General features: G+C 42.4%; 3 protein-coding genes across 17 annotated transcripts in view; 2 read left to right on the forward strand and 1 right to left on the reverse strand.

Annotated features, from left to right (window-relative positions):
- The window catches only part of P2RY14 (purinergic receptor P2Y14), a 55,001-nt gene extending 44,371 nt beyond the window's left edge, over nt 1–10,630 (forward strand). For all 4 annotated transcript variants that reach the window (XM_008266336.5, XM_008266335.5, XM_070072661.2 and 1 more), the window contains 2 exons: nt 3,196–3,302; nt 8,238–10,630. In XM_008266336.5, coding sequence (XP_008264558.3) covers nt 8,261–9,277 — 1,017 coding nt within the window. In that variant the 5' untranslated portion in view covers nt 3,196–3,302; nt 8,238–8,260 and the 3' untranslated portion in view covers nt 9,278–10,630. The remainder of the gene's footprint in view (nt 1–3,195; nt 3,303–8,237) is intronic.
- The window catches only part of MED12L (mediator complex subunit 12L), a 360,120-nt gene that overhangs the window by 210,130 nt on the left and 122,858 nt on the right, over nt 1–27,132 (reverse strand). The window lies entirely within an intron of this gene.
- Nucleotides 20,986–26,477, forward strand: GPR171 (G protein-coupled receptor 171). The gene is made up of 2 exons (XM_008266339.5): nt 20,986–21,168; nt 25,144–26,477. Exon 2 carries the CDS (start codon nt 25,187–25,189, stop codon nt 26,147–26,149), a length of 963 nt encoding a protein of 320 aa, XP_008264561.2. The 5' UTR covers nt 20,986–21,168; nt 25,144–25,186; the 3' UTR covers nt 26,150–26,477.

Below are 27,132 nucleotides of genomic sequence, written 5' to 3' on the forward strand. Positions count from 1 at the left end.
CAAGGGACAATCAGTCATACCTAATGCTGTGGAGAGCTCAGGGAACAGGACAACCAGAAAGACAGGACTCAGAGACCCGGTCCCTCCCCCTGTGTCTTCTGAGAAGTGTGTCTAACATGATTCGTTCTTGACAAAGTTAGGTAAGGGGCCCCGCTCTTCCTTATGGAGAGGGCCTAGAGACAGCAGAGGTCACAGACAGGTGTGGAGAGCAGAAAAGGGGGTGAGGCAGCCACTGTGAGAGTCTGACAGGAAGCCCAGTAGGGAAATATTTTCACATAACCACAAGGGGAATGCGGTTAGTGACCAATAATGAACAGTAACAGCTGTGAAATCCACCTACCTGCTCTGTAGTGCCACTGGCCTAGATAGATCTGACTCAGAGGCAGAGGACCTACCCCTAAAACGTCATGAAGTTGGGGCAGAGAGGCAAGAACCAATGTCAGGGTGCAAAAAGCTATAAGGTATCCAGCCTGCCACGGCATGAAAAAGACTAGGAGCCTGATAACAAACTTAGAATTAAATAGTACTATAAAATGATACAGAATATGTTTAAACCTAAAACAGTATCAATTATTCAATAATGGAAAGTATGGTAACTGCAAGACCAAGTAGCAGACCACATGTGAATCCCTTGATCATCATGTAGATTACCAGATAAAGTATAACTCAAAAAAATTGGTGAGAAAATAGAATTTAAGTATCTTAATGCCAAATGTTTATTTGAAAATTTGATTTTCAAATGACAATATGCATTTGCCATGAACTTTTTCAAGTTCCTTCATATTGACATACACACACAAGTTACACATAACACATTAGGTCAAGGGAGGTAAAAGTGGCAGTCAGCAAAGGACTCTAGTGAAATCGAAGATGCACAATGATTACACACTCTATAGTGTTTTCTATTAATGAAAGAATCACCTAGATAATACATATTTATCTCATACAAAAAGAGCTGGGGCACTCTGGGTTAAAGCCTTCGATGTCTGGACTGGAAGAGAAAAAGAGGAAATACCAGGACTGTTCCTTTATGAGAAACAGAGAACAGGAAGGCAAATGTTCCCCAGAGGCAGGTGCTGATAAAAACATGATCTTAAATCAATCCATTTTTCAGGTACCTTTTCATTCCTAATTAGAAAATATTTGAAATATACAAAAGTATAGAAAATAATGTTGGTAACACAATTGCATCAACCATCGGTGTTAATATATAATATTAGGTTTATTTGCTTCAGAATTAATGAAGAAACTATCAGACACAGCTAGTCCGACCACCTTGCCCCAGCCCTTGCTCCAATTTCCTGCCCCCAGAGTAAGCAACGTTCTACAGCTGGAGTCCACCCATCCCGCCCAGCACATGCTCCAGACTGCCTGGGCCATCATGGTAACTCTACAGAGAACTGAACCTCAGAATTGTGCTTCTAAAGAGGCTCTCCTGACCTTTTAGTAACATTCTAGGTGTCCGGCGCCACGGCTCACTAGGCTAATCCTCCGCCTTGTGGCGCCAGCACACCGGGTTCTAGTCCCGGTCGGGGTGCCGGATTCTGTCCCGGTTGCCCCTCTTCCAGGCCAGCTGTCTGCTGTGGCCAGGGAGTGCAGTGGAGGATGGCCCAAGTGCTAGGGCCCTGCACCCCATGGGAGACCAGGAGAAGCACCTGGCTCCTGCCCTCGGATCAGCGCGGTGCGCCAACTGTGGCGGCCATTGGAGGGTGAACCAACGGCAAAAGAAGACCTTTCTGTCTGTCTGTCTCTCTCACTGTCCACTCTGCCTGTCCAAAAAAAAAAATAATTAAAAAAAAAAATTCTAGGTAAACATGATTTCTATTACTTGTTCTCAGGTAGGCTTTTCTAAATTATCTATTTACATTCCCCAAAGAATGGAGGGTTGGGCTGATTCTGATAAACTCTCTCATGAATAAAGCCAGGGAAAGAGTCTAGACTTCAGCACTACCCAGCAGGTGGCTCTCTCATGTCTAGAGTCCCAGCTACAGCAAAGAAAGGTTTCCACCCTCCTCCTCATCTAAAAAAACACCTACTACTCACAGGGTGGTTTTTGGACCAAGAGCATCACCATGCCAAACTCCAGATCTTGGGAATCTCAGTCCATTTTAGCAAGATCCTGGGTTGATATGCACATTAAAGTTTCAGAAGCAGTGGTTTAAAGAATTCACAAAGGTGATGGCCTAAACCATAGCAGAGCCAAATCTGACCACTATTAGGCCACCCATCCCCTCTTCTATCAGATGGGCTGAATAGGGCTTTCAGGGGTTATCAATGCCAAGTCCACCCATCAGTCGCATCAGACCAGCAGCTATCAACTGAGGGCAGTTATGGCCCCCAGAGACATCTGGCAATATCCGGAAATATTTTTGAGTTCTCACAGTTTGGGAGGATAGTGCCACTGATAAGAGAAGTCTAGAAAGCTGTTAAACATCCTAAAATGCAGAAGGAGGTCCCAAACAGCCCCAAATGATTACCTGGCCCAAAATGCCAACAGAGCAAAAGCTAAAAAAAAAAAAAGAAAAAAAAATTGTAATGCCTGCATTACACCTATGATTTGTCTAAAATGACAAACTCTTCAATTCAGTAATTTACCTGATTAGAACAACACTTTTCATAGGGGAAAAATATAAATCATTAACTGTCAAGCAAAGGGTTTCTAAGATTCCCACTAGAGTTTTCAACCAAATCAATCATCATCAATGATTTTTTTTTTTTTTTTTGGACAGGCAGAGTTAGCAGTGAGAGAGACAGAAAGGTCTTCCTTCCGTTGGTTCACCCCCAACATGGCCGCTATGGCCGGCACACTGTGCCGACCCGAAGCCAGGAGCCAGGAGCTTCCTCCTGGTCTCCCATGCGGGTGCAGGGCCCAAGCACTTGGGCCATCCTCCACTGCACTCGCGGGCCACAGCAGAGAGCTGGACTGGAAGAGAAGCAACTGGGACAGAATCTGGCACCCCAACCGGGACCAGAACCCGGGGTGCTGGTGCCACAGGAAGAGGATTAGCTTAGTGAGCCACAGCACCGGCCTCATCATCAATATTGACAGCCAGGAACAGGTATGGTAAAGCAAGAATAAAGGCACCCAGTGAGACACCTCACCGTTGTACATGGTCAGTACAACAAGGCCGTACTCCTCTAATAAATGGGTTTGGTGCTCATTTAATTAATTCTTCATTTTCTCCTGCAATACAGGATGCTTTGTGAAGACACACTCCAGCCACATCAAGATGACAAGAATTCCCTGGGCTAAATTACTTCACTGAAGGCAAACCTCACTTCACACAAAAAAATCTTAAAAGGTAATTGGAAAAAACCTCAAGCACTATCTAGAGATTTGTTAATTTCATCAAAATACTGAAAGAATAATTCCTCTTCTTCGGGGAAAATAGGATTATGCACAAAATTAGGATGGTAGCAGGTGGCCCATGTATAAGAGAAAAATGGGTCACCAGGTAATAACACACAGATGAATAATGAACTCAAGAGTTGACTAATCATATTTTTATGAAGATAAATGTGTTTCCGGTATGAGCAAGCATTCACATAGGCCTGTGTCAATTAAGTTTGGTGCAAAAGGAGTGTCCCACGCACTCTGCAATTTGAAGACTCATAATGACGCACACAATCCCTTGAGAGTGCACCGCAAGAAGTACAAGTGCACCCACTAACTGTCAGATTGAACTCTGTCTAGCTATGCAAAAACAAAAAAAAATTAAATGAACAAATGAGAGAACGCAATCTACATGTTTCCATTCTACTTTAACACCTATCTTTTGGCTACAGTTCTGCCATGTTCTTTAATCATGTTACCAAAGACTCCCAAGTGATAGTAGACCTAAGTTACAGCACTTGGAGCATTCCTTTCAGTCTCGTTTATCTGAATTTGTGAAACAAAGAGGAGTTCAACCTGAGAGATGTTAAAGACCCATACTATGAAGCATCGCTTTTTAAAACGTTGAGTCACATATCAGAGTTGTTCTTAAATATAATCGCAAGAATTCAGGCAGCATTATTGACACTCAAGGTTAATACAGTGGGCACTTTTGCTAGAGAGACTCAGTGACAGTATCAGACAGAATGACCATGGCAGGACCCACAAAATTGGACATCTCCATACACTGGTGCACCAGAATTCCACTTGCCCAGGTATTCATCTGACCATCCTCCAGTAATCTTTTGTCTGTCCCTCCCACCCCCAATACCTGTCTCTCAACGTTAACGGGCTGGGGGAAATTAGTATGAAATAGTGAATCAACCGAATGAGAGTCTGGGCAAAGGAAGAGAGGGGCTTTTGGGCCACACCCAAGAGATTCTTTGTTCACTTTTGGCTGCATTTGGTTCTTATTCACTTTTGTACAACTGTATAAAATCAATATCAGGACATGACTATTCCTCCATTTATGAAATAATGTTAATTTCCAATACATCTCTTTATCAGAACACAAAATTATCTCCCTACTCAAGACAAGGAGATGGGGCAGTATTACAAGGTCGAAATGATAATGTCTTTTTTTAACTATCTTGTCCTGTTTTTCATGCAATACACATTGCTGCCTTTTGGTCTCAATATCTAATGGGGCTCACCTGCCACAGGTGCCTTACACACAACAGCTCCTTTGACATACATCTCTCAATTTATCACTGGACTACTGTATCCTGTAGAAAAGACTGCCACACTCAGGCACCTGAACTCAAACTATTTAAGAGCTTACAAATTACTAGTAAGACCAGCTTGAAATGCACTTTGAGCTTGTTACTCATTTAGGGTATTCCTTAAAGATAAAGTAATCTGCCCTCGTCTGAGCCTATATCAAAGACAGGGGCACAGGTAGCGAGGGACAGGTAGCTTATTCTCCCTTCCAGCAAACCCCAAATGCTTTCAAGGAAAAACAGGGACTCTTGCCTGTACTTGCTTCAAAACTACCAAAACAGCAGGAAAGCAGGGGAAAGACCCAAGCAAGCCCAGAGTATGTGACCGTCCCCTCTTTCTGAAGACATGCAGCTTTAGGAGCTTCAGCTGGGTCCGTGAGCCCCTTCCAATCTGTTGTGGGGATTGAGGGGGCTGAGAGCATGATGTGCAAGGGCACAGATGCACGGCCTCTCAGCACATCGAGGAATCTGAGGGCAGACTTTTGGACCCACGGATCTCACCACAAACACACTGCAGCCCCAAACTACGTAAGCTCCAAGATTCTGAGGAAACAATATCATAAAGCTTCTATAAGGACAGGAATTGTGTCTCCTTAAATCATTTCTGGGAAATTAAATCTGGGAAATTCTCTACATCTATATATGGTGGCTTCTATAACATTTCTAAAAGGAAAGGAATGTGGCTCCCATTAAATCTCTTCTGCGACATTCTTCACTGTTTCACTCTATAATTACTACATTATATAGTATTTCTTGTATTTAACACCTACAGGGGTTTTTTATTTTATATTTTAAACCCGAGTCAATCCCACAAATACTGAGCACCTACCGATGAGTACTGCCCCTCTGATACAGGAGGCCATGTCCCTAGCACTGAGACACCAAGTGAGACCTGGGAGCACACAGCACTAGGCATTCTCTCAGGCCCTGCAAAGTGGCATTGAGACAAAAATGTATCTAAGCTTCAGGGGACAAGACAAGCTATTTACTGGTCATGGGCTGTCACAGCGGCAGTTAAAAATGGAAGACGTGCTTCCCCTCACTTGTCATCTGAGATATAGGGAAGGCTCACATGCAGACAGCCCATACATGGAAGACCTTCCAGAGAAGCAAACCCATTGTGCCCAGGGCCATGCATACAGAGGCGAGTGCGGCGGGGCGGGGGGGCGGGGGGGCGGGGGGGGCGGGGGGGGGGATGGATGCTGATGAGAGGTCTTGTGGAAGAACTTGTGGCTTTTTCTCTGTGCAGTGCTGTGTGCTCCCAGGTCCCACTTGGCATCTCAGTGCTAGGGACATGGCCTCCTGTATCAGAGGGGCAGTACTCATCTGTAGGTACTCAGTATTTGTGGGATTGACTCGGGTTTAAAATATAAAATAAAAAAAAAAAAAACCCTGCAGGTGTTAAATACAGGAAGTCCACAGATTGGCAAAATTGAGTGGTTCCAAATATTGTTAATTTTGCCATAAGTCACACATGAAAGGAAAACACATAGAAGATAATTCCTATGTGGGAGGTTGCACACAAGTGGGCATGGGTATGCTTTCTGATATGGAATATGGCTGAAGCTCATACTCCACACTTCCAAATTCCCCTTTCATGTATTTCCTTCGTTTTATTGACACAGGTTATCACTCTCTGGGTAGAAAGCACCAGAAATACAAACAAGATACTTTCCCTGAAAAGAACCATCGTCCTACATAATCTTTCATTCCCACAACCCCAGACATGATGCAAATATCCTAAGAGCAGTAAGATTAGGTCCTCAATTTCCAGTTGCAAATTCATTTATCTCACAAATAGTTTAACCATTTAACATCCAAATAGTATGCTGGGAATACAGTGGTAAGAAACGACATGGTGTCCCCTCCTCTGAGAGAGCCTATAGTAGAAGAAACAAACAAGGCCTGTGCAGAGGTCCAGGGCAGAGAAATCCTGGAGCCTGAAAGGAGGCAGAAGGATCCAGGACCGCAGAAACCCACTGCTGGGGATGGCAGAAACAAGGATCAGACCGACAGGCCTTGGGGCAGTTCGGTATTAAAGTGTGAGGACTTTACCTTGAGGACCATGGCACACGACCAATGTCTTTTATGCTTAAAATTGATATTCTTTACATACAAGAAGGGAAGTGAACATTTGCTTTGACGCATAAAGTAACATTTTGAATAAATTCTAACCCTCTCCCTACCCTAAATCCATACTTCTGACATTCACGAAGATTATTCAGAATTCCGTCACGACACAAGGTCCAAGGAAAACACACACTGTGAGCCAAGTACATGATTTTGCATTTTCTGGTGATTACATCCTTTTTAAAAAAATTATTTTACTTGAAAATCAGAGTTTGATAGAGAGAAGGAGAGGGAGAGAGGGAGAAAGAAGGAGAGGGAGAGAGGGAGAGAGGTCTTCCATCTGCTGGTTCACTCCCCAGCTGGCCACAATGGCCAGAGCTGCACCAATCAGGAGCCAGGAGCTTCTTCCAGGTCTCCCACACAGATGTAGGGGCCCAAGCACTTGGGCCATCTTCCACTGCTTTCCCAGGCCATAGCAGAGAGCTGGATAGGAAGTAGAGCAGCCGGGACTCAAACCAGCACCCATATAGGATGGCGGCTTTACCTGCTATGCCACAGCACCGACTCCTGGTTACATTCTTAAGAAGCAAAACTGGTACAACATAAGATCAAGAATGTATTTCGTTCAGTGGAATATTTGTAGTAATTTATTTCAACATAATTTAAGATCCTGAGATATTTCATATTTTTTCACACTTTGTATGCAAAATCAGTGCACATTTCACATTTATGGCACATCTCCATCTGGACTGACCACGTTTCAAATGCTCAATGGCTACTACACTAGCAGTGCAGAGCTGGACTGTACTTTGAATACATTTTCCCCAATTTTATAGCATTTTTATCATTTTTTTGTGTTTGTTCTCCAAATTATACAGATAATTCATCAGTTTTTAAGCAGAAAAAAAGGAAAGCTTGGTTTTAAAAAATTGTCCCTAACTCCATACAAAGCCACCAAATGTGTGTGCTTGTCCGATAATACCTTACACCCACAATATGAGTGTGATAGGCTTTTAAAGAAGTGAAGTTTGAATCAACACCTCTTTAATATTATGTAAATATTTAGAATCTATGTTATGAGTCCAGAAAAATGTATCTCTTGGCGGGGGGACAACATAGGCCAAAAAAATTAAAGTAGTTCTGAATAGAATAAAAGATAATTCAGCTTCAATAATCACTGCCTTTAACAGCTCATGTAGATGAATATTTCCGAGAACTGTGGAGCCTTACAGGGAACCATGACCATTTTTAGGGAAATGACGGTCTCCATATTACCATATTACCAAAAAGTTCTCACCCTGCTCTTCTCTAATCTTACTGGCATCTGCTTGTTCCATTCTTCCCTTTTCATCCCCAAAACACAAAGAAAAGCAGCAAAAGCAGCAGAGGTACCTAATTTTAAGCAGAGTCAAAAGGTATTTTCTAGAACTTGGAGGGTTTGACTATATTTGTCACTCAACAAATGAGTGGCCAGTGGTCAGCGTGCTGAGTGACAAGTTCACGTCTCTTTCCAGCCTTTGGCTTCACCAGGCACAGAATGCTCAACTCAACCACCACGGAGCCTCCAGCAGAAGTCTGCACCAAGAACACCCTCATCACCCAGCACATCATCCCGGTGCTGTACTGCCTGGTCTTCGTGGCGGGGATCCTCCTCAACGGCGTGTCCGCATGGGTGTTCTTCTACGTGCCCAGCTCCAAGAGTTTCATCATCTATCTCAAGAACATCGTCGTGGCCGACTTTCTGATGGGTCTGACTTTCCCCTTCAAGATCCTTGCCGACTCGGGTCTGGGGCCCTGGCAGCTGACGGTGTTCGTGTGCAGGGTCTCCGCGGTGCTCTTCTATGTGAACATGTATGTGAGCATCGTGTTCTTCGGGCTCATCAGCTTTGACCGGTATTTCAAGATTGTGAAGCCCCTTTCCACGTCCTTCATCCAGTCTGTGAACTACAGCAAACTCGTCTCGCTGGTGGTCTGGTTGCTCATGCTCCTCCTCGCCGTCCCCAACGTCATTCTCACCAACCAGAGAGTTAAGGACGTGACGCAGATAAAATGCATGGAACTTAAAAACGAACTGGGCCGCCAGTGGCACAAGGCGTCAAACTACATCTTTGTGGGCATTTTCTGGCTTGTGTTCCTTTTGCTAATCATTTTCTACACTGCTATCACCAGGAAAATCTTTAAGTCCCACCTGAAATCCAGAAAGAATTCCATCTCGGTCAAAAAGAAATCTAGCCGCAACATCTTCAGCATCGTGTTTGTCTTCTTTGTCTGTTTTGTACCTTACCACATCACCAGAATCTCCTACACCAAGAGTCAGACGGAAACTCATTACAGCTGCCAGTCAAAAGAGATCCTGCTCTACGTGAAAGAATTCACTCTGCTCCTGTCTGCCGCAAACGTATGCCTGGACCCCATTATTTATTTCTTTCTATGCCAGCCATTTAGAGAAATCTTATGTAAGAAACTGCATGTCTCATTCAACGTTCAGAGTGACCTAGACACCTCCAAAATCAAGAGGGGAACCGCAGTACAGGAAAGCACAGACACTTTGTGACTCCCACCTACAAAGTCCATGTATGTACGCTGTCACCTGCAGTTATGCAAGAGGAATAAAAAGGAAACACGCCCAAAATAATGGCATCTCCAGCATTAGCATCCAATTTCCTACAATAATAAAATCCCAATGTAAGTTTCCACGCTTGTTTGTAACATCAGCAGGTTTCGTTCCTTCGACTGCCCTCTCTTTTTCCCAATCAATAAAAAGCAAAAAATTTTAGACATACAGTTATTCAACCCTATTTCAACAATGCATCAGTTTCAAATTTATGATCACCAGTCTGGTCAGCCGTGTAGAAGTTTAAATAGTAAATAAAGAAAACAGGACGTGATCCAAGACAACTCACCTGAACATCTTTTCTTCTCTCAATGCAGGGATTATGTTAGTAGGTTACATGATTTGTTTTCAACAGGATGCTTAAAGATCAACTTAAAAGCAGGTATGGTTTCATAATGGACCACAGGCCTGAATGTCACGAAAAAATCAAGTTTTCTCTGAGTTGAAGAAGCAGGATGAGCACTCAGAAAATCACCTTTAGAAACCTATAGTGATTTATCTCATGGCATTTCAAAGAAAGATTTATGTACTTGGCCATAAGAATGTAATTTATTTTCCTACAGCATGTTGAGGATATTAGATACACATTAAATATGCTATCCACAAAGATGTATCATACCACTTGATGAACCTGGGATTCTGATGTAAGAATTTTTAATTTTTCTACACTTCATTTCAAACAACACAAATGAATAACCAGATGATGGTGTTGGAATATTTTAAAGGGGACTCTACTGCAAAAAAAAAAAAAAAACTAGATATTGGCTTATGTCACCAATAATGTCCCCCATTCAATGGTAGGGGAAAAGGGGCTGGCATTGTGTTGTGCCAGCGGATGAAGCCGTCCCTTGTAATGCTTAACCCCTGTATCAGAGTAACATTCGAGTCCAGGCTGCTCTGCCACCAGGCAAGTTTCCTGCTTACACTCCTGGGAAGGCAGCAGATAATGATCCAAGCACTTGGTTCATTCATTCATTCACTCATTCTCTTTGCCTTTCAAATAAATGAATGTATCTTTTAAAAAAGAAATAATGTGCAATGAGTGCAAAAAATTACATCCAAACAAAAAATTCACAAGTCACATTTTCTGGAAACAGATGAATTTAATGTGTGGAGATATGGGATATGGATGCTGGCTTGTGAGTCATAAAAATAAAGTTCTTTTTCTGCTATTAACCAGCTAGAAAACCTCAGCCAGTCTTTCCAATGTTCTTTAAGCACTTTTCATAAATAATGTTTGCAGCTATTTCATGTGTTACTGTGTTTGCACCAATAAAATGTTTAAGCTGCTGATTTTTTCCTTAATAATCATCATGTGAGGAGTGAAGACATGGGTGGTTCCTTTCCTAAGCTATACTGCACATGCTATTGGGAGGCAGGAAATTTGCATAGAAAATTCAAAAAGTCTAGTTGCCACTGACTTTTCAAGGAGTATTTTATATGCTCTAGGATCTTATGTTTAGGAAAAATTCAGAAAACACACCCTACTCATTGAGGAAGAGCTAGGAGGGTTTTCACCCTTATCTCTTCTCCATCCTCCTAACAGCTCTCTGTTCCCAACTGTGAGTCAAACAGCCTCTCGGAAAAGCAACAAAACCACTGAGCTATGATAAATGCATGTGGTAAGGTAGGCTTGCTATCTTTCTTTAGCTCTGCACATTTGCACACAATTTTGGCTGCGTTAATTCTTCACAATTCACATTGGCCAGGACACAGCAAATACTAGGGTTTTAAATGCCCCCTACTGGCCATAATAGAAAATGAAAATTAAAAAGAGAAAGCAATAGCACCAAGCCATACCATGTGTATGTGCTAGGCTCAAGCCAACTAGCAATGTGAAAGCAAGATCTTCCAGGAAGCCACATGCAGTGCAGATAAAGATACTGTGATGTAACACTTGCTACACATTAGAGCTTTCAGGTCTGGAGCAACAACTAAAAACGCAGCGGCAGAATACTGGCAGCAGTAGACTGACCCAGAAACTTCTCAAACACCAGTGCTAGTGCAGGTGAAAGAAACGGAGAAAGCAAAGGATGATGGCGAGTTGAGAGCTTGTGCCTCACCAACAGAAGCCAGTTAGCCGTTAGCCCCAGCCAACTGCTACTTCGCTTTTCCAAAAAAATACTAAATCATGAAGTTTTTTAATTGCTGAGCCAGTAATTAAAAGGACACACATCTGTGGCTAGCCTATGATATGCTAACAGCTGCTCTTCAGTATCTGGGAGGCACAAATGTAGTAGAAAGGTGTTCAAAAGTGGCTCGTGATTAGGATGAAAAACCTCCCTCCAGTAAGAATCCTTATGTTTTCTTTAAAAGAATGGCAATTCCATTTCTATATACAATTGGTTCAACCACCTGTATAAAAATGTTCTGAAACGTTTTTTATAAAAGGAATATTATGGTCAAGAAGCATCAAGAAATAGCTAACATTTAAAAATGATCATATTAAAAGACTACATAATCTACCCACACAGGTAGGTGAACCATGCAGTGGTCTTTTACAAAACATCATCAGTGGTGCTCATCTGTCAGTTATCTCCCTGGCCTCTAGCCTCTTTTCCCAGCACTTGTTCTCAGCCATGCGGCTACCACACAACTGACCCTGACTCCACATCAGAGGCAGGCCACAGAATTGGCTCTAGTTGATCAGCAGGTGGGAGCCCACTGGTCACAGGTGGTGGAATGTGACCCAGTTTGGCCCCATAAGAGCAAGACCTGAGTTAGTAGGCAAATTCTCTGGAAGGTATACATGAAGCTGTCAAGCCTAGAAAAGCTTGATATGGCTCCCACAACAGAGGGCCTGGGATGTCTGACCTGTACGCTGACACTGGCATCTGGAAGGCAGAGGCAAGGAAGGGTCTGAACCCAGTCCTCTTACAGAGCCAGGCACACGCTCCAGCCTCTTCAGCAGACACTCAGATTGTCAGATGAGAAGGCTGTGACCGTATAAGCTCAATGTTAGCAGTACAAGTACTTGGGGGGAGAAGGGGAGGAAAGCAAGTACAAAGGGGAAAGCCGTCATTTGGACTCATCTGAAAGAGAAGTAGAGCAGCTCAAGAGAACACCCTCCCACTCCACTCTGTTTCTCCTGCATATCAGTCACGTGTCTGCCACTAGTTCCGCATTCTGTCCTGAACTCTACTGCTGCCAGCTGTATCCCTTAAGGCCGGAGAAAAGGGGGAGAGTAGCTATAAATACAAAAACAAAGTCAGTTACTTGAGAGAAAATATCACACAAATTACAGCACTAGAGGGTTACTGCCCCCAAATGGCTTGGTATTTCTTCTAGGTGAGCTGCACTGTGAGGGTTTGTCGTCTGGCTTGGGAAAGAACAGTCAAAGCCACTGCTTCCTTCTGGTCACTTACTCTCTGCAAAACACAGTGGCATGCGGATGACCATTTCTCGACACAACATCCTCCAAGAAGAAACTGCTTAAACAAAAGGTAGTGTTTCCTTCTCCCAGGTGCCACTTCTCAAAATCGTCAAGCATGCCATGGCACTGCTTGTATAAAAAAGATTAAATGTTGTATTAATTCATCTGTAGTAAATACATATTTCAAACAATATTTATGAGCTAGCTATCAAGAAAAAGGAATTACTGTACAAAATAAGGTATTCCCCAAAGCAATTTAATAATCTATAAGAAATAGGAGACATTATTCCCATTTATATCCCAAATGACCATGGAAGGGATGTTACAAAACCACACCCATCTCAATAACTACAAAATGCATCACGAGTATTTGCATTGATGAAAACTCATGAGCTTTATTTTTTGAAGACGCTCACTGTGTAACCTATGGCATCTCTTGAGGTCACAATCAGAGTTAAGATCTCCCTCCAAGCCACCTCACCCCGCTACCCAACCTATCTCAAGCACTCTGCAGGAGCTGCAACGCTTGGCTTTAGAGCAGGGGTAAGCCTGGTGTCCTATTATCAGCACCCAGGTGTCACCAGCCAGAACCCACACACAAGTAAGGTGGGGGAAGCCCACAGCTGTGCTACTTCCTTCTCTCCCACAACCCCCACCATTCGATGACCTGCTAAACCTTGCCGCAAAGTGCATGGCCACGTCTTCGGGGCTGATTTCCTGTCATTCCATTTCCCGACATGGAGGACATCAAGAGAAGGGGACTCTCCTCAACTAACTCCACACAACACCTTATAGGATTTAGAATAAATTCTAAGCTAAAACTGTCTCTAGAGTTGATGTGCAGCTTTCCTCAAGCTTTAATTACTTAAAGATCTATTGTAAACCACTAGCTTTCTAAAGGAATACTAGCTGTTTGTATATTCTTACTAACAAAAGTGAGACCTCAATCCTGATTGTGTTTGCAAACTGAGTCTGTTTCAACTCCTCTAATCACTTCCTTGCTAAGAAAAACACGCCATGACCAGGCATACTTTCTTATCTGGCCGATATAAATAGTTAGATGAAAATAAAGAGAAATACTATTTTTTTCCTTTTTTTCCCCGTTTTGGAGATTTAAAGTCACATTTACAGAGCGAGCACAAGAGGGAGAATGATTTTTTAAGATTTATTAATTTATTTGGAAGTCAGTTACAGAGATAGAGGGAGAGACACAGAGAGAGATTTTCAATCTGCTGGTTCACTCCCAAAATGGCCACAAAGGCCAGAGCTGGGCCAGGCTGAAGCCAGGAGCTTTTTCTGGGTGTCCCAATGTTCATCTTCCATTGTTTTTCCCAGGTGCATTAGCAGGGAGCTGGATCAGAAGTGGAACAGCCAGGACTCTGGTGCCCAGATGGAATGGCGGAGTCACAGGAGGTGACCTAACCCACTATGCCACAAAGTTGGCCCCCCAGAAATGCTATTTTTAATAAGAAAACAGAAGTTTTACCCATGCTATTCAAAACAAGAGCTCCTTAACTGTTCACAAAGTACATTCCAAATGTCCTGGTTAATAAATGATCAAGTCCTGAGGAATATTTAATACCCAAATGAAAAGGAATTTAAAAAATCAGTCTAGAGGCCTCTGTTGTGGTGTAGCAGGTTAAGCCACTGCCTGTGATACCGGAATCCTGCATGAGCACCAGTTCAAGTCCCAACTGCCCCACTTCTAATCCAGCTCCCTGCTAATGTACCTGGGAAAAGCAGTTGAAGATGGCCCAAGTGCTTGGTCCCTTGCCAGCCACTTGGGAGGCCTGTATGGAATTCCAGGTTCCTGGCTTCAGCCTGCTCCAGCCTTGGCCACAGTGGCCACTTGGAGTGAACCAACAGAAAGAAAATCGATCTCGCTCTTTCTCTCTAACTCTGCCTTTCAAATAAATAAGTAAATCTTTTCTTAAAAAAAGTCTAAGAGCTGGCACTGTGGCTTAGCAGGTAAATCCAACTCTTGTGACACTGGTATCCTGTATAGGTGCTGGTTTGTGTCCCGGCTCCTCCACTTCTGATCCAGCTCCCTGTTAATGGCTTGGGTCCCCACCACTCAAATGGGAGACCTGGAAGAAGCCCCTAGCTCCTTGCTTTCACCTGACCCAGCCCTGGCCATTGTGTCCATGTAGGTAGTGAATCAACAGATGGAAGATCCTTCTCTCTCTTTATCTCTGTGTCATTCTTTCAAAAAAAGAAAAAATCTTTCCCCCAAATCATTCTATAGTCTATCAAAGACGGTGTACTAAAAAAACCTTATCATAAGCCAATAAACCAAAGTCACCTGTCTACCGGCCAAACCTGACTGCTCAGATCTCCCTTCCCAGGACTAAGTCGTCTGTTTGTTCTCCTTCCACCCCCAGCACAGCACTGTCATTTTCCCCCTGCAGTGGTTCCCAGCACCCCACCCTTTCCTAGGCAATGCTAGCTCATCAGTGCCTCCCATCTAAAACCACTGCGGTCATTTCTCTAAGTGCTTTCTTAAGCAACAAAACTGTTCTCTAGGATTGGCGCTCAGGAGGCAGTCTGTAATCAATAAATATTTCCTGTTAGAATTTTCCATCAATACTTCATCAAAAACACAGAGTTTCATTGGCAGAGAGGGAGAACCTCTCCACAGGACACGCTCCTGGAAAGTAACCCCAGTTTGTCAAATTCATTCTCTGCTCTGAAAACGGGTTAAGCCCAGCTTCCGAAGAAATGGACCACAACCCCTCAAAGAGGAAAGAAAGGGCATGAGCTTGGGTGACTTAACGAGAAGCCTGATGACCTTTCAAAGCTCTTGCTTGCGGATTTCCCCCACCACACACTATTTTATAACATGGATCCAGCAGCAGTCACACTGCCCAGCAGAAACGTAACACGAAATGTACACTGACCCAACAGCAATGTGAAATCAGTGGAAAGGCAGACAAACGACAGGGAAACACGCCCCTGTCACGTTCCCAGGCTGTGCAACCAAAACCTCTGCCTTTAAGTCATCTCCAAATTTTTACTGGCTATGTATTGGAAAGGTGAAACTGAATGCAGGTGTCAAATACAGAAACAGCAACATCTTGGAGCCTGCATGTATATATCTCACTTTAAAACTACTCTGCCAGGGGCCAGCGGCAGGTTAAGCCACCAGCTGCAACAGCAGCATCCCATATGAACACCCCTTCATGTCCTGGTTGCTCCACCTCTGATCCAGCTCCCTGCTAATGTGCCTGAGAAAGCAACCAAGGATGGCCTGAGTGCTTGGAGCCCCTGCAACCCACATGGAAGACTGCAGTGGAGTTCCAGGCTGCTGACTTCCGCCTGGCCCAACCTGGCAGTTGCGGCCATTTGAGGAGTGAATGAGCAAATGGAAGATCTCACTGTTTCTCTCACTGTCTCTCCCTCTCTCACTATAACTCTGTAAAATTTTATTTAGTTATTTGAAAGGCAATCAATCAATAAAATTACTCTGCCTAATCCCAAGGGTCATTCCACACTTTAAAGTTGCCAACCTCAATCAGAGTAAGTAAAATGTCTTTGGGCTAATCCAGGTAGGAAATGGATTAATAATAAACTTTAATAAACTTCCAAAATGCAAACCTCTGGTTATTCCTTGGGCACAGCAGTTATGCTGTTGGTTGCAATACCCACATCCCACATCAGAATGCCTGGGTTCCAGTCTAGAACCCATTCCCACTTCCAGCTTCCTGCTAATGCACACCCTGGAAGACAGCAATAATGGCTCAAGAACTTGGGTCCCTGCCACCCATAACCATATGGATTAAGTTTCTGGCTCCCAGTTCTGGCCCAGCCCTGACATTTGAGGAGTGAACCAGTGGATAGATTTCTCTTTCTCTCTTTATCTCATTCTCTTATTCTCTCTTTCTCTCTCTTTCAAGTAAACAAATTAAAAAAAATTTTTAATGCAAACCTAAAGCACATTGGCTTCAGAGAGAGGACTAACTGGAAGACACCCAAACTGTTAAAATGATCGATCACAAAGATCATAGAAATCTTCCAGACATAAACTATTTTGAGCTGCAAATATTCTATGTTTGCAAATCCCATGAGAAAGAGAAAGATGTGAACAATGGTACATTGCCAAGAGGCACCCAAAACCAAATGATGACAAATATTAAATGGGAAGGAGGAGACTGACCTGCTCCTTTGTAACCACTGTCCCTGTCCAACACTTGTGCTGTAAAAAGACAAAGAGCTGGGACTGTAAAGTCCAACTGTATAACGCTGGGCAAGTCTTCCTCTTCTCTGTGCCCTTCTGAAAAGGGTGGAATCTCCCATACCTAATGGGTTTGTTATTTTTATTGTTTATTTCAGAGGCAGAGAGAGAGCTACAGGAAGAGAGAGTTCCCATCTGCTGGTTTGCTCCGGAGATGCCCAGGAAATGGAAACTCAATCCAGATCTCTCACATCAGAGATGGGGATTCAATTACTTGAACCATCACTGTTGCCTCCTAGGAAACTGGAATTGGAACAAGAGACATGACTCAAGCTCACATACTCCAGTATGAGATGTATGTTGGGATGCCCACAGTCTAACTACTCGGACACTTACCCTCGGTTTTTCTATTTTGTTTTGTTTTTCCTTCAAAGACAGCAAGTTCTCAAACTGATGGCCTGGTTTTTGTCTTTTTGGTTACCTACCTCTGACATTCAACTTCCCCTGCCTTCCTTATTCCAAAGGGTTTCTAGGCTATGCTTAAAAGGCAAACTTTTTTTTTTTTATAAAAAACAGTACAAATTCTTTTGTTTTGTTCAATAAAATCAAAAACCTTGATTTATGTGGGTAGGAGAGTAGTCCATAGAAACACTTTCCAGGGCCAGCATTGTAGTTCAGTGGGCTAAGCCTCTACTTGTGATGCCAGCATCCCATATCATAGTGTTGGTTCTACTCCCATGAGTTCCACTTCCCATCCAGCTCCTTGCTAAAGCACCAGGAAAGGTGGTAGAAGATGGTCCAAGTGCTTGAGCCCCAGTCACCTAAGTGGGAGACTCAGATGGAGTTTCTGGGCCCTTGCCCAGACCTGGCTGTTGTGACCATGTGGGGAGAAAAGAGCAGATGGAGATCTCTGTCTCTCCCCTTCTCTGTCACTCCACCCATCAAATACATACATGCATACATAAATCTTATAAAAAAGTCCTTTCTCAACTAATAACCTGTGGGAAAACTTAGCTTTAATACTCATTTTATATACACCAAATACCCATCAAGGAACTAAGAGATTGATGTAGGCAGGCATATAGGATAAAATTAACTAGGCTTGTGAGCTGGAAGGCCACGCCTTCACCATGCCCTCTGTGTGAGCTCATGCCCCTTCCTAACCACTCCTGTGCATTTACCTGCCAATCAGACTAATTAACCACTCCCCTTTCGAAGTGGATTAAAGGCCTGAAACACGGTGGGCATGGCCCCCTTGGCCCTTTTTCCCCATTATGGACCTTTGTTGCCCGTGCCTTCAGGGCTTCCTGCCCTGCATGCTCCTCCACACGGCTGGCTCCTGATGCTCGGTATGAATCCAGATTCCCCTCTCTTTTAGATAGGGCCCTCACTCTCCTATGCACTTCTCTCACTGAATAAAAAGCTTAAAAACTTATCATGCTGCCTGGTTTCTTTGTGCCAGTATTCATAATTTTTCTCTGAATTTGTGGCTAGAACCTGCACAGCTTATTAATATTTCAGATCATTAATAAGCAAATCAGTAACAAGATCATTTCTTACTTAACAAGTATTCCCATGACAAGGTATGGGAAACACAACCTTAGCACACTTCTTGCAACTTGAGTTTCTGAAATACGGGGTTAGTGATGACATGCACTTCCCGAAACAGTAACAAAACACACTCTGAAAATCACTTGTCCTCTGTGAAACAGACAAACAGAAGTGGCTTCTGAAAATTGAAATGCAACTCATGTAAGAAAAAATAAAATTACCAGGGGTAGCAAGGAAAAAGTTGTATTTCCATTGTGCATAAACCACCATGCAATGCCAGGTTGCCTAAGCTCACTGTGAAAAGGAAGAATATGATGCATTTTAAGAGATTCAACCCTGGGGCCAGTGCTGTGGCGCAGCGTGTTAAAGCCGCCACCAGCAGTGCTGGCATCCCATATGGGCACAGGTTCTAGTCCCAGCTGCTCCACTTCCAACCCAGCTCTCTGCTATGGCCTGGGATAGCAGAAGATGGCCCAGGTCCTCGGACCCCTAGACCCATGTGGGAGACCAGGAAGAAGCTCCTGATCCTGGCTTCAGATCAGCACAGCTCCAGCCATTGAGGCCATCTATGGAGTGAACCAGCGGATGGAAGACCTCTCTGTCTCTACCTCTCTCTGTAACTCTTTCAAATAAATAAAATAAATCTTTAAAAAGAGAGAGAGAGAGAGAGAGAGAGAGAGAGAGAGAGAGAGATTCATCCTCACTAGTCCAAGAAAGAAACTCCACACATCAGAACTAGGGCACACAAGTACATTCACATTTGCCAACCCAGACACAGAAACTAGGTCTTCACAGAGTTTTAAGAATAGAAGCTTGTACTTTTCAATTTTGTCAATAACCTAAAGTAAACCAGGAATGTGAACATATAAATGTGCCTACAGAAAAAAAAAAAAAACTAGCAAACATCTTTTATCCCAGCTTTTATTCAACCACACTGAAACCACTCACCACTCATTTATAGCAAATTCAAGTCAAGTCGTCTCTCCCCTCTCTACCCCGTGAATGTAAACTCTAACCAGAACTTCACCCTTAATGGGCTGCAAATGTCTTTCTTACAGGTGTGTTCTTCCCAACAAGCACAAAAACCTTAAAATATGCATCACTTCCTCTCATCATTATGATACAAAGCATTCTTAATCAAAAAATCAAATAGGAAGTTTGAGAAACATTTAAAGAAACTGTGGAATTTTATGAGTGACTACATATACACATATATAAGTAAATATTTACATATAAATTGACAATAATCATTATATGAACTTCGGAGACTATCAGAATATCTGAAACAAGGGGCCATATCAACCTCAGCCTCCTTACATTTAGTTTTTAAAAATTCCCTCAGCCTTCCTTAGTCTTCTGAGAGAGCTTTCTTTTCAAAAGCTAATACGTAGGGATTCATCTTAAGAGTCTGGAGACCATTTAGATTCTGACTTTTTTCTTATTATCTGGAAAGCTGATAACTATTAGGAGAAAACAAGACGAAAGCCCCTCCAAAGCCACGAAGCATTAGAAGAAAACAGTCCCCATCTAGCCAGGCGGTGGCTGTGCCCGTACAAACCAACTTTAGATAAGCGGATTTAACAAGTTCATTTCTTCTGTAGAAGCTGGTCCTATAGAGGAAATACGAGCTTATCAGTTGGGGCAAAGGTGGCTCCTGCAGAGCCAGACTTCTGTTCAGTCCCCACCACGCGAGGCTCTTTCAGATATTCAGCAACCATCTGCTCACCCACAGGCAGGATGAACATGCAAGCGAACAATGTAACTGCACATGTAGGGCTCCTTTACATATAATCTATTTCTGATTAAATACCTGACTCAATCCACTAAGCTGTCTGAGTCAAACACTGACTGCAGATCTAGACTCATAACTTGCAAAAACAGATACAGCATATTCTTGAATGAAAAATCAATGCACTGTCAATCAATAAACAGTAAGCACACTATCCTAGTATTTTCTAGTGTGTGTACACAAGCATAGAAAATTTTTAAAACATCTGTACCAAAGATGTGAACTATTTCTCTGCATAATGCTATTCCTCTGCATAATGCTATTTCTACTTCTAGATTCTTCTACAAAGAGAAAAAACAAAAACAAAAATAAATAAAATCTACTCTCCCAGACTCTATTAAGTCCCATCTTTTTTGGGCTTTTTTTGTTTGTTTGTCTGTTTATTATTAGACATCTCACCAGGGACTCAAACAGTACCATTTCTTTATAACTTTGAAATGCTAGTGAGTGTCACTGTGTACACTAAAGCAATATTTGCTTAAACACCTTATATCTTTAATCCATGCTCCCTTTCAGAAATGAATGTTGAAAATTCTTTGAAATCAGTATGACACAGAGCATATCTAGAGCAGTTTTCAAAAAAAAAAAAAAGTGGCAGGGGAAAGGGGGGTGGGTACTAAAATGAACAAATGAAAATATTTTCTGTAAAAAATACTAAAAAATCTGCATTTCTTAGGAAAGTATAGATGAATTTTTTAAAAAAATGAAACAAACAAACAAAACTTCTGGAGGAGTACTTTCATACAGCTCAACTACTTGCAAGCCACAGTTTCATCTACGTCAACATGCAACCTTTTAAAACCACACAAAAAGGAAAGGAAATTTTTAGTATAGCCAGCAACTCTGCAATGGGCCTGCTACTGCTCCTGCTGCGGCTAACCAAACAGCTCATGCCTTTCTGAAGACAGCGAGCTAGGCCAGCTGAGGCTCTGTGAAGATACCCCCAGGTATGTCTTTTTAAATACTTTATATATTCAAATGCTTTCCCATGGATGGCAGATTTATGATTTTTAGTGTTTAAGCCATGTAAGTTAAAAAAAAAAAAAAAAAAGCCAACAGGTAACTAAGTTGCTGTGTAAGAGGGCACCATTTATGAATCTCTAAATAGATCCTAGTTGTAAGCTACACTGTAATTTTCTTCACTGATTCCACCCATCTGTCACAAAAAGACAGCTTAACTCAACCAGACTCAATAACTAGGGCAGTATAATTACTCACTAACTAAACTCTGTAACGGAATGGCTCAAGGCCATGTTAGTCTCACAATGCAGAACAGGTCACAAAATGATGTTCCTCTACACACATTACAACAGTAATTCCAAGAAAATTCCACTGCAAATCTTTAGAAAATATAATGAGTTCGATGATTTTCTGAGCAAAAGGCTCTCTACTGGAACTAAAAAGACACTTGAAAATGTTTCTTCTTTTGCTGGAGTATCGCTAAGCACCTCAAATTCCACTTGCCAACAATTGGCTCAAAAAATATTTCGTAAGTACTTAATTCTCACATTTGTGCTACAGGATACACAATGCTACAGTATAATTTAACTTCTAGTCAACATAACCAAACATTTCAAATACATGTTTTCATTGCAATCTACACAGAAGTTCATTGCTACAGAGAATATTTATCAAATAAATTTTTATTAATTTTTTTTAATGATGAATTATTTGAGAGACAGAGAGAGAGCTCTCATTTGCTGATTCACCCTCACTCCCCTCGCCACCAATGCCCATAACCATCCCCGTCCACAGAAAAGAACCTGGAACTCAAATCAGGTATCCCACATGGGTGCCAGGAATCCAATTATTTAGCATCACTGCTGTCTCCAAGGGTCTGCATTAGCAGGCATCTGGAGCCAGGTGCCAGAGACTGATACTGAACCCAAGTACTCCCATGTGAGACAACAGCATCTTAACTAATGCCTTCGCCACAAGGCAAATGTCTGCTGCACAAATTATTCTTTCAACTTTCTCTTTACCAAATAAGCCACATTCATAAAATAAGACTTTCTTATAGTGTTAGCAATAAGGGATCTATAAGAACATATTATTATGTAACATCTGGAATAAGAGTATTAGCCCAAATCCCAGCACCTTATATTAAGCAGGCAGGATATGTGATCAATGTACAAATGGTTTGCTGGAGAGGAAGGGTGTTTTTATTTATTTGAAAAACAGAAAGACAGTGACAAACAGAGAGATTCCATCTACTGGTTCACTCCACACATGCCCACCACAGAAAGAGCTGGGCCAGGCCGAAGCCAGGAGCCTGGAACTCACCCTGGTCTCACTTGTGGATTGCAGGGGTCCAAGCATTTGAGTACCACCTGCTGTCTCCTAGGGTGTCCACAGCAGGAATCTGGAAGCGTGAGCACAGCCGGGACTAGAACTCAGGCACTCTAATATGGGACGCAGCTGTCCCAGGCAGCATCCTGACCCTGTGCCAAACACCTGTTGCTACACTAGTTTTTAACAGAGAATAAAAGTGTGCTGAGAACCGTAATAGTAACTATCACAAATCAAGGTCATAAGGAACTCGGGGGATCCTGGAGCAGCTCTCAGAGGTGAAGAGCTACCTTCAGGCCCACAGAGATACCAAGAGTGAGGCACAGGAAAGGACGTGGTAGAGAGCCTAGGACACAAGCATCAAGGGCAGACCCTAGTCCTGCTCCAACAAGCTGAGCAACCCGAGCAACACCCAGGTGCCAGACCTCAGTCTCCTCCAACTGGGAGCTGTGCTCGAGGCCATCAATAAAGGTTCTGTTCATCCTCTAAGTCCTGGGGTTCCAAAATTGCATCCCATGCAAGTGCACAAGGCAGGAAGGACGTGCTTACAGCACAGCTGAGAGCCCACCTACCTGTCTAAAGCAGAGAGTAAAGATTCAGAGTCTATGGGGAAGACAGTGAGAAATGTGTGGAAATGTAGAAAATACAACCAGCTTATACTTACAGGACAGGATCTAGGTCTAGTTTTTAAGTGTGTGTGAGTGTGTGTGTGTATGTATTAAAATAAAACATCAAAGTACATGAAGACTAAATTTCTTTTAATAGTATCTGGTGGAAGGAAATATTTTACTTCAGCTCATTTACAAGGAAATTGATCAGAACATAATTCTTGCGACACAGTAAATCCTGCCTCTAATCCATACCAGCCCTATAAGCTTGGGTACTTCACTTTTTTTTTTTTTTTTAAACAGGCAGAGTGGACAGTGAGAGAGAGAGAGAGACAAAGAGAAAGGTCTTCCTTTGCCATTGGTTCACCCTCCAACGGCCGCTGCGGCCGGCGCACCGCGCTGATCCGAAGGCAGGAGCCAGGTGCTTCTCCTGGTCTCCCATGGTGTGCAGGGCCCAAGGACTTGGGCCATCCTCCACTGCACTCCCAGGCCACAGCAGAGAGCTGACCTGGAAGAGGGGCAACCGGGACAGAATCCGGTGCCCCGACCGGGACTAGAACCCGGTGTGCCGGCACCGCAAGGCGGAGGATTAGCCTAGTGAGCCGCGGCACCAGCTGCACTTCACTTGTTATGCCTCAGTTTTCTCATGTGTAAAACAACGGTGATAACAACATCATTCTCAGTGAAATGATGAAAGGTGAATTAAGTTCATGGCAAGTACTTAGCACAGCACAAAAAGGAAGTGTTCAATTATTGTGGGTTTGGTACACAACAAGATTATTCATGGACCCTGAAGTCCTAACTCAGATAGGGAAAGGGAAGGACATGTACCCTTTAAGTGACACATTAACTTAAAATGTTTTATACACATTATATTCATCTGGTTCCATATTCTGTTGTATTCCAAGATGTACGTAATGGTTCATTAAACAACTGGAAGAATTAAGGCTTAAAAGGTTTAACAGTTGTTTTGCTTTGCTTTTTAAGGAAGATTTAAAAGAATGGCTGATTTGGCCCTTGAGGTCAACCATCTTCTATATCAGCCATTATACATACTAACTGCTATTTTTAAAGAGGTTATATGTCAGGCTTTTTCTGCCAAAATAAAAAAAATAGGCTTCTGGTCTTTAAAACCAAAGAAATTTGTTTAATATTCAAAAAGAGGGCTCATATCAAAAGGCAGCACCAGAAATAAGTATTTTATTAATTTTGGTAATATTGATATAAAACAGAATTTTTTATATTTCATACTAAATACTTCAGAACTCAGTATTTACTTTGTATTTGCAGCACACGTCAGTTGGACTGCCCACTTTTCAGTTTTCAACAGCCACAGGTGGCTGGGGATTATGATATTGTAGCCACCATACTATTACAAAATGGGAGCAAAGAAAGGGCGGGGAATAAACAACAATTCAAAGTCAGATTCTAATCCTGGGACTATTTCTACTCATGAAGTAAAATTTTGATTCTTAAAATGCTGTTAACAGGCTACACGACGAAAGCCTACTTTTTAAATTTCACAGCAATTTTCTGTCATTCTCCTAATTCCTCATCAGCCCAAGTTGTTCTAGCTTGAGGAACTATGTGAATCTATATAAAAATAAAAAAGATAGAAAGAAAAAAACAAAAAGCTTCATTGAAAGCAGTTCTGCCTGCCTCAACCACAGACATGGTTTCCTCTCTCCACTTCTCAGAATCTCAACTCACTTATCTTCCCTGCAAACTAACTTTCAGCCCAACTGTTAACAAAAGGGCTACCAGAACGCAAAAGCACCAGGTCAAAAATATCCCTCTCAAAAACACAACTACAAAATATTTCCTGAAAGCCTCAAAAACCAGACAACGGAAACCCTGGGTTTCCTAGAATCTAGGATTTTCCTAGCAGGCCACAGTCTGATAAATTCACCAATAAAAGTCTACCCAAGAACTAGAAAGACAACTGGTACTGTGAATGCAAATGTTTTTAGAGACAAGTTTCTGATTTTAATTACTAAGATCCACTCCCTTTTTTTTATTCCCCAGATTCTTCGGACTTTTTAATTGACAGTCATCCTTGGGATCCCTCATGATGACCAACAGTTCATTCTTCTGCCCAGTTTACAGAGATCTGGAGCCATTCACATATTTTTTTTATTTAGTTTTCCTTATCGGGATTATTGGAAGTTGCTTTGCAGCCTGGGCTTTCATACAGAAGAACACACATCACAGGTGTGTGAGCATATACTTAATTAACTTGCTTACGGCCGATTTCCTACTCATTCTGTCACTGCCAGTGAAAATTGTTGTCGACTTGGGTGTGGCCCCCTGGAAGCTGAAGATATTCCACTGCCAGGTGACAGCCTGCCTCATCTACATCAATATGTACTTGTCCATCATATTCCTGGCATTCGTCAGCATGGATCGCTGCCTTCAGTTGGTACACAGCTGTAAGATCTACCGAATACAAGAACCTGGATTTGCCAAAATGTTATCAGCAGTGGTGTGGCTTATGGTCCTTCTTATTATGGTGCCAAACATGTTGATTCCCATCAAAGACATCAAGGAGAAGTCACAGGTGGGTTGTATGGAATTCAAAAAGGAGTTTGGAAGAAACTGGCATTTGTTAACCAACTTCCTATGTGTAGCAATATTTTTAAATTTCTCAGCCATCATTTTAATATCTAACTGCCTTGTAGTTCGACAACTCTACAGAAACAAAGACAATGAAAATTATCCGCATGTGAGAAGAGCCCTCATCAACATACTCCTGGTGACTACAGCGTACATCATATGCTTTGTTCCTTATCACATTGTCCGAATCCCATACACCCTCAGCCAGACAGAATTCATATCAGACTGTTCAACCAGGATCTCACTCTTCAAAGCCAAGGAGGCCACACTACTGCTAGCTGTGTCAAACCTGTGTTTTGACCCTATCTTGTACTATCATCTCTCAAAAGCATTCCGCTTAAAAGTCACTGAGACTTTTGCCTCCCTGAAGGAACCCAAGACTCTCAAAGACAAATCAGGGTGCGCTAATGAAGCATAAGCGAAAGGATCTCTCAGGCTGCCACTTCCTACCTTTCGGGACCATAAAGTTACATTTTGAAAGAAAAAAATGCACCTCAATAGTAAAATGCAGACTGCTAGCAAATGTGGACTGACTTGTAAAGGCAACCTTGTTCTTCTTATGGTGGTTGATACAGCTTAACCCTGATATTGCTACAAAAACCTCAAGTCTCATAGAATCAATGGCAAAGTCTGTGACAATCTTAAAACACAAAATAAGTCCATGATGCAGACTCAGATATTCATTGAAATGTCTAGAAATGATGTCTTGATTGAAAAATAAAATAATCTCCATGTCCTTAAGCAACACAATTTTAAAAGCCTTTAGATCACTTAAGAACAAAAAAAGCAGGATGCATGAAACTACTTATGCCTAATCTATTTTTAATCCATCATCCAAAAAATTGTAACCTTCACCTTAATACTACAATTTTAATACCTAATTTTTTTCTAACACAATAAACTAAAAAATGTTTATTTATAAAAGGGCTTGGAAATCTATAGATAAGTTTTAAGGTATTTTATGAGGCATTCTTCATCAATTCACAAAAGGGGCCAGTGTTGTACAGCAGGCTAAGCTGCCACTCACTGCCAATGCCAGCATCCCATGTTGGTGTGCTGGTTCAAATAGTGGCTGCTCCACTTTCAATCCAGCTCCCTGCGAATGGGCCTGGGAAGGTAGTGGAAGATGGCCCAAGTACTGGGACCCTGTCACCAATGTGGGATACCCAGAGGGAGCTCCTAGCTACTGGCTTCACTTGGCCCAGTCCTGGCTATTGCAGCCTTTGGGGGGTGAATCAGCAGTTGGGAAGATTCCTCTGTCTCTGTCACTGTGCCTTTCAAATAAATGAATACTTTTTTAGAAAAGTTTATGAAGTGTGTGTTATGAAAAAAATCAAGCATTATCTTTTAATTCTATTTTTCCATGAACTTTCTGAAGTACTACTATATATGCTTAGATCC

Source organism: Oryctolagus cuniculus, chromosome 4 (assembly GCF_051225735.1).
Source record: "Oryctolagus cuniculus isolate XC-2025 breed Fujian yellow rabbit chromosome 4, ASM5122573v1, whole genome shotgun sequence".
NCBI classification, from domain to species: Eukaryota; Metazoa; Chordata; class Mammalia; order Lagomorpha; family Leporidae; genus Oryctolagus; species Oryctolagus cuniculus.

What these genes read in the sequence shown, in the direction of transcription:
- GPR171 (XM_008266339.5), top strand. Translation starts at nt 25,187, where the DNA reads ATGATGACCAACAGTTCATTCTTCTGCCCAGTTTACAGAGATCTGGAG.